The 7,693-nt window shown below is 39.6% G+C and overlaps 1 protein-coding gene across 1 annotated transcript; it reads right to left on the bottom strand.

The window, feature by feature from the left end:
- Positions 1-3,247: 3,247 nt before the first annotated feature.
- Positions 3,248-4,916, bottom strand: LOC134803194 (uncharacterized). The gene is made up of 3 exons (XM_063775895.1): positions 4,760-4,916; positions 4,444-4,517; positions 3,248-3,593 (listed from the first exon to the last, which is right to left on the bottom strand). Exons 1-3 carry the CDS (start codon positions 4,872-4,874, stop codon positions 3,411-3,413), a joined length of 372 nt encoding a protein of 123 aa, XP_063631965.1. The 5' UTR covers positions 4,875-4,916; the 3' UTR covers positions 3,248-3,410.
- Between the last annotated feature and the right edge of the window lie 2,777 nt (positions 4,917-7,693).

Raw genomic sequence — 7,693 nt, 5'->3', positions numbered from 1 at the left:
ATGGCCTCTAACGGAACTCAATGGCATTTTATACCTCCTTACGCCCCCAACTTTGGAGGACTTTGGGAGGCAGGAATAAAATCCTGTAAATTCCATCTCAAACGCGTTATTGGGAATGCTACACTCACTTTTGAAGAGATAAGTACGATCCTATCGCAGATTGAGGCGTGCTTAAATTCGAGGCCACTGTGGCGCATTGATGACAACGGGGAATCGCTACCATTAACACCGGGTCATTTCCTGATAGGAGAACCTCTTGTAGTGGCACCAGATCAGCGTTATGATCAAGTGCCGGTCTCGTCATTACGTAGATGGCAGTTATGTCAACGTATGATGCAGGATTTCTGGCGGCGCTGGTCTCAAGAGTATTTAAACCAGTTCCTACAAAGACACAAGTGGACTCAGCAAACTCCAGAACCCAAGGTAGGCGATGTAGTTCTGGTAAAAGAGCCTGATTTGCCACCGGCTAGATGGCTTCTTGGCCAAGTGGTTGAAACGCATCCAGGTTTGGACAGGGTAACGCGGGTAGTTACTCTTAGATGTAAGAATAGTCTTATAAAAAGACCCACTTCAAGAATTTGTGTTTTGCCATTGGCTGATTAAATGTTTTTGTTAGATATTCATGTAAGTAGCTCATGTTAAAGTTGAGATTTCTGTTAAATATTATGTGTTAAGTTTATTCTGTTTTATGTACATAGTTCTAATTGGGTTAAGAACTGTAGTTCTTGGTGAGCGGCATGTTCGCGTCCGTACTTCTATAGAATAGGTTTCATACAATAAGGTTTACCAAATCTCACGCTAGATGTCGCTGACCCTAACACACAACTAGCTAACGACATTCTTATCGAGTTTATATATAAGGTGTGAACATTATTTTTAATATATTGGCTTTATTTGTGACTGGTTGTTTATTTCCTTCATTGATAAAGAACGCCCTTTTTGGTAAAGTTAGGAGTACATACAAAATCCGTTCTTTGTTGCTAGGTTCTGATTCAAGTTCCCAAAAGGACCTCAGCAACTGTTCCACCTGAATGTGCATGCTAATCAGCTTGCAGGAGATGTTGGCCTGTAAACCTGCTTCACCACTTAAAATCCATCCCAGAGACGTCTTTTGTGCCACCGTAGTCTCCTGGGGAGATTTGAATAAACCTGGTTGAATGATCCGAGCATAGACCTTTGCTCCCAACAACATATCTATTTTATTTGGAGTGTGATAGTCAGGATCTGCGAGCTCGACACTTTGTAACTCAGGCCATGAGGTAATAGACACTTTCGCAGATGGTTGGTTCGAAGTAACTTTGTCAACTACGTATGCTGTGACCTCAATAGCGTTGCTAGTGTTAGAGCGTGATGCGATTGTAACTTGAACCGTAGACTTCAGCTCTGTAATCAGCTCTCCTCTTAATCCTGACACTGAAACCTTAGCTGGAGTTTGGTTTAACCCGAGTAACTGAACTGCAGCTGAGGTGATAAATGAGACTTCTGAGCCCGGATCTATTAGTGCTCTTAATAGATGATATTCTTCTTGTTCCCATGTTTTTGCTTTTACCACCGCGGTAGCCAGTAACCCTTGCTGTGAGACTTCATTCACGAAGTGATTTGAAACACTGGTTCCCGGTGTAGGTTCTCCCATTGGCTTTATTTGTGACTGGTTGTTTACTTCCTTCATTGATAAAGAACGCCCTTTTTGGTAAAGTTAGGAGTACATACATTGTGTGTGTGTGTGTGCGCGTGTGTGTGCGCGCGCGCGTGCGTGTGTGTGTGTGTGCGTGCGTGCGCGTGTGTGTGTGTGTGTTTGTGGCTGTATATGTATGTATGGATTGTATGTATTTACTTAGTTTATAAAGTTGATGTGTGAATCTCTAGTAAGTTATAGTATCTGGTTAGTTTTGTAAGTCTTCTATTTCATTGTAGCTTTTTGATTTTAACCATTTTGTAATTGTTGATTTGCAATCGTAGTAAAGTTTTGGGTAAATATTTAGGCACCTATTTACTTTGTTGTAAATGTGACTAGACTTCAAATTGTATTGTGAGCGTGCAAACTTGGTTTTAGTTTTAGTTATATTAGCAACGTTTTTTATTGTCCTTCTAGAGAAATAGTCGGCACTGTAGGAAAGGGTTTTATGTTTTTTTAAAGTAATTTGTAAAATATATAGTTTTCTTATTGATAATACGTCGCTTAGTTGGTATAATGATTCTGTAGGGTAACGGATTTTTTTTAAATACATTGTTTTTAAGAGTGCACGCTGAGCTCTTTCCAGACTAATGAATCGCGTTTTAGCCGCCCCACCCCAGACAGGTATACAGTAAACCAAGACAGACTGTACCAGGGATGTGTAAATCTCTGTTAGTATATTCCGTTGTTTTGACGGGGCTGTTTGTGATCTACCTGGTACAATATGCCTTAGTGTCCTGAAAATCCAGTGCAGCTTACGGACCCTATTGATTAGCTGGTCAATGTGAGTGTACCAATTTAGGTGCTCGTCTAAGGTGACTCCTAGGTATTTGATTGTTGATACTTTTTCAATGATTGGGCAGCTACAATTTTTGAGATTCGTACTGTCACAAGTGTGGATTTTGAGATTTACATCAAAGTTGGGTTGTGTGAAATTCGTGATGCTGAAACACATGTATTTTGTTTTATCTGTTTTATCTGTATTATTTTGTATGGAGACGGCCGCTATACGACGGCACCGCTACGTACCTATCCTAGGAAAACCGAGCTTTACTCGTACCTATCCTATAGAGCAGGCGTCCCTAAACTTTTCGTTATGAGGGCCACGATCATTTCTTTTGGTGGGCCGGATTGTATGGAATTTGGGCTAAATAAGCAGGCACCAAATTGACCACCCTAAATATTGTTAATAATGTTATGTCATAAATACCTTTGTAAGCCTTGACAGTTCAGTCCTGTGTCAACATAATTTAATAAAACACAAGAAATACTATATATTCAATATTTATTCATATAAGGAACAACCAAATTTAAATCAAATATACTCCTAAGTATAAGAGCTGTATGATGCATTGGGTTGGGTGGGCAATATCTATTAAACTAGAAGCACTTTTTAGGTAGGTGCCTACTAGGTACGTCTATACAAGCAAGATGCTTTGGTAAGCGTGTATCGAAAATGTTGCTATAGTATGGAAGCTCGTTTCATAGATATTTGCAATTTTCAAAATTATTCCGTTTTCAAAGTTATTAAGTTTTCCCAAGCTTAAGTTTTGTTTTTGAATTTGGAACATTTAAGGGTTAGCACGCACTGCTATTAATTTCTTGCGGTTTCCGCAAAACTTGTAACGTACGGCACGCTTCAGCGCACGTACGTCGCACTTGCAAGACTGAAACCGCAAAAAACTAACCACCTAGTGAAAGTGTTTTAAGTTTGAAACAAGGCCTAAAGGTCAGTTTACTTACTCATACATTGATAAACATAAGATAAGTCACATCCGTCATGATCTTTACAAGTGAGATTCACGGGTGTTAACTTTCCTTCGGGAGGTCCTTCAATGGATGGGAACTCTTTAGTAGTTTTCTTTACGTTGCACACCTCTACCTGTTCACCGACCCACTTGTCTGGCTTGCAAGGTTTCTGGAATACATAGGTACAAAATAACAATATGAATAACTAGGTTGAAGTCTCTTCAATGAAAATAGTACCGTAAAATAGGGTTATTGGGGTGAGTAGGGATTGCGAGGAGAGTCGGGTTATGGATGGGGAGAGAAGGAATGACAGGGGAGTGAGATGGTTTTTAGGGTTCCGTACCTCAAAAGGAAAATACGAAACCCTTATAGGATCACTCGTGCGTCTGTCTGTCCGTATTTTCTCCGAAACTGCTGGACCAATTAAGTTGAAATTTGGTACACATATGTAAGTTTGTAACCCAAAAATGGACATGTAACGTAAGCAAATAAATTTTATACCTAGAAGCCAGTTTTGGGGGGTTAAAGAAGAAAATTAAAAAATGAAGTTTTGCAAACTATATCGTGATACATATAAAATGAAACATCTTATTATGAACATCTCAAATATTTTTTTCTATAATTTTACGGTAAACAATTTAGGAGTAATTCAAGAAAATATGCAAAAAATGACCATTCCCCCCTTTATCTCCGAAACCACTGGGTCAAAAATTTTGAAAAAATTAAACAACATAGTTCTTTACCTATATATGACAGGAAAACCTATTAGAAATATGCAGTCAAGCGTGAGTCGGACTAATTACTTAGTTTTAGCGTGAGTCGGACTTATGTATGGAACCCTAGGAACGCGAGTCCGACTCGCACTTGGCCGGTTATTTTTATAGGTCGGGTCGGGATCTTCAAAAGTAATTTTTGGATAAAGTGAATATTTTCGGATATAAGTACCCAAACTTTTTCGACCAATGGTTTAAAATAAAATAAGAATAATAATTATATATTAACAACAGGAAAAATCTTACTTCGATAAAGTCTTTTCTTGTCTTCCCGTATGGAATTTTCTCTTCAAATCTACGTATGTGGTCGCCATAAGAACCTGCAAATAAATATTATAATAAATATTACTTTAATGACAAAAAAATACCGAAACCACTATTTTAGGGTTCCGTACCTCAAAAGGAAAAAACGGTACCCTTATAGGATTACTCGTGTGTCTGTCTGTCCGTCTGTCACAGCCCATTTTCTCCAAAAGTACTGGACCAAAGCTAAAATTTAATACACATATGTAAATTCGTGACCCTAAGACGGACATCTTACGTAAATAATAAGTATACTAACCAATTTCCTTTGAGGCGCATTTTTTATCGTCGGTGAAGGCAGCGACTACGGTGAGCAGCACGATGAGCGCAAGTAAGCGAACGAGCGGCATGGTAGCGAGACTGAATATTCCCATCAGATCAAAACCTTGGATGGCTCTCTGTTGCTACTGCCAACGTTTTATATAACACAAATACCGGCCTTAGCCAATCGCTTTTTAACTCAATTTGTTCGATGATATTGCAACTAAGCAATTAAGTGAGTCAAATTAAATAATATTTTGAAGAGGCCATAAACCAGCCATTCTCAAAGTGTGCTCCACGGAGCCCTAGAGCTCCGCAAAGCCTTTGTAGGAGCTTCGTTAAAAAAAATCAAAATCCAGCTCTTCTATTCATCTATTCTAGCAGAAATGTAAAATTTATAGATTAAGGGTCGGGTCGGTTGCACCAAACCGTTTGTCACCTTTAAAGCGTTCGCAAAATTTTATTATATAACAATTTTCATAATAGTCATTAGTCTGTTGAGTGATGTTGATCAGTCTGTTAAGTGTGGTTGGTGCAACTGGCCCTTAGTCGTTGAAATTGTACACCTTTTGTTACGTAATAGAAATAACAAGTACTGATGGTTTCTATTAGCACGTCGTCTCATCTTGCCGTTTAATAGAAAAAAATTTTGGAAACAGACTCACTAAATTATTAATGTTTTTTTCTGATGGACGTTTAAGGCTCCGTAAACGCGCCTGTGTGAGGGAACCTTTAGGCCGGAGCCCCACTGCTGCGCACGCTACATCCACGGCCCACGTTTTAATACAAACCGTGGGCAAGCCCACGAAATTTTGTATAGGAACGTGGGTCGTGTACATAGCTTGCGCAGCAGTGGGGCTCCGGCCTTAGGTAAACGCGGGTAGCACTGATTTTGTCGAAGTAATGGTGAGGAAAGATTTTTTTTTATTTGGGACTCCGTCAAATATTTTGCTTTTCAAAAGGGTTCTGTAACCAAAACAGTTTAAGAACCGTTGCCATAAACTAATTTCTAGCCTAGTGATACTGATAAGTTAAGGTTAGGTACTCCACGTCACCTGAAAACAATGGGCTAGATAAAGTTTCTGAAGGTCACTTGAGAATTTGTTGGGCGTTCAAAATCGCAATGAAATCATAATTAACATCATGCGATTAGATAATTGGTGCATGGTAAATTCGAACAGAGAATTTAACCTCGTAGAGGAATCCATACTTAATATTATAAAGGCGAAAGTGTGTCTGTCTGTTACCTCTTCATCACGCTTAAGCCGCCGAACCGATTTAGTTGAAATTTGATATCGAGATAGTTTGAGTCCCGGGGAAGGACATAGGATAGTTTTTATGTCGGAAATCATCCCTGAAGAGAGTGCAAAGGGGGTGGAATTGAAAGAGTCAATGAATTGCCTAATAATTGAAGTGCGGGAATTGAATGATTGCTATTAGCATTATCCAGGCGCTATACCTACTGTAGCTGGTGTCACTAATTCTACGCAGACGAAGTCGCGGGCAAAAGCTAGTATTGTATAAGTGAATTATGTACTCAGTACACTTACTGCCATCTTTCGACACAAATGATTAACACTTTTAGAATGCCATTCGACTTTGTCCTTATTTTTTCACTGATATGTGTTAAATTTGTAAAATGTCAAAAAGTAGCGCCATCTACCATATCATAAAAGATCCTCGAGGATAGGCCAAAGGTGCCATCTTTTCGAGCGATCTTTATCAGGGGAACAATAAGGGGCTACCCCACGCCAATGACCTTCGATATGTTTTTTATATTAACAGCAACGGCTTTAAGCAATAAAGTATCCCATATTTACTTCAAAGTTCATTGCCTTCGAGATATATTTGGCATTAAAGTTGAACATTTTTTGGCAAAAAAACTGGTTTTCTGGCCATAACTTTATAGTTTGCTTTGTTTTTTAATTTAACCCCCTAAAGTGAACCCCCAAGAATAGGCTGTGACAGACGGACAGCCAGACACGTTAGTGATCCTATAAAGGTTCCGTTTTTTCCTTTTGAGGTACGGAACCCTAAAAGTACAGAAACCTCGGTGGGCCTGTCCGACTCGCAATTCTGGTGGGGCAATCCAGAAAGTGTAGGATGCGATAATTTATTTTTTAACAATTCTGATAGGCAAAGCTAAGAAGCCGTTTTAAATTCAATGGTATGATAGAAATTTCTATAGATTAGGGGAGAGGGGGGTAGCTATCACTGGAGGCAGCTTAGAACAAATGCGTTTAAAAATGTATTTTTGATGCGATAATGATCCAAATCCATATTTTGGGCTTGCAACATCGACCCACACAACTGTCACCTGAAATATTTGAAGTTTGACAGAACATGAACGAACCAGTGGCATATTTTGTTTTCAATGCTACCCGTTAGCGGTATTTGTGCAGATTTGTAAGGTTTCTCAGGCTGTATTTGAAGGAAGTGATTAGTGAAACTTAATTTATTAGATAGAACAATTTATTATGTTTAGTGACAAAGGATGAATAATCAAAATTTGCAATGTTTCTACAAAATAACGACGTTTATTTTTTTAAGTAGGTTTTGGGGTAGTTATGAAAAAATTCACAGATTTCGTGCCTCACACGACTATCGAGCACATTGGAAATGAATCTACGGAATTCGAAAAAACATTGTAGCTGAGCGACGAGAAAGTCTGGATAAGGAAAAAGTTACAAAATAAAACTACAACGTTGAATGATAACCTCTCCCTCTCCCTCTCCCTCTCCCTCTCCCTCTCCCTCTCCCTCTCCCTCTCCCTCTCCCTCTCCCTCTCCCTCTCCCTCTCCCTCTCCCTCTCCCTCTCCCTCTCCCTCTCCCTCTCCCTCTCCCTCTCCCTCTCCCTCTCCCTCTCCCTCTCCCTCTCCCTCTCCCTCTCCCTCTCCCTCTCCCTCTCCCTCTCCCTCTCCCTCTCCCTCTC

The sequence above is a fragment of the Cydia splendana genome, chromosome 26, assembly GCF_910591565.1.
Source record: "Cydia splendana chromosome 26, ilCydSple1.2, whole genome shotgun sequence".
In the NCBI taxonomy this organism is placed as follows: domain Eukaryota; kingdom Metazoa; phylum Arthropoda; class Insecta; order Lepidoptera; family Tortricidae; genus Cydia; species Cydia splendana.
Note: the sequence above shows the minus strand (reverse complement) of the source record. Positions and strands in the feature narration are given on the sequence as shown.

Bases quoted from the DNA above. Each gene is read 5' to 3' on its own strand.
- LOC134803194 (XM_063775895.1), bottom strand. From the start codon at position 4,874: ATGGGAATATTCAGTCTCGCTACCATGCCGCTCGTTCGCTTACTTGCG. The intron at 4,518-4,759 runs GTTAGTATACTT...ATTTATTTGCAG, and splicing joins ATGCGCCTCAAAGGAAATTG to GTTCTTATGGCGACCACATA. The intron at 3,594-4,443 runs GTAAGATTTTTC...TATGTATTCCAG, and splicing joins CAAGAAAAGACTTTATCGAA to AAACCTTGCAAGCCAGACAA.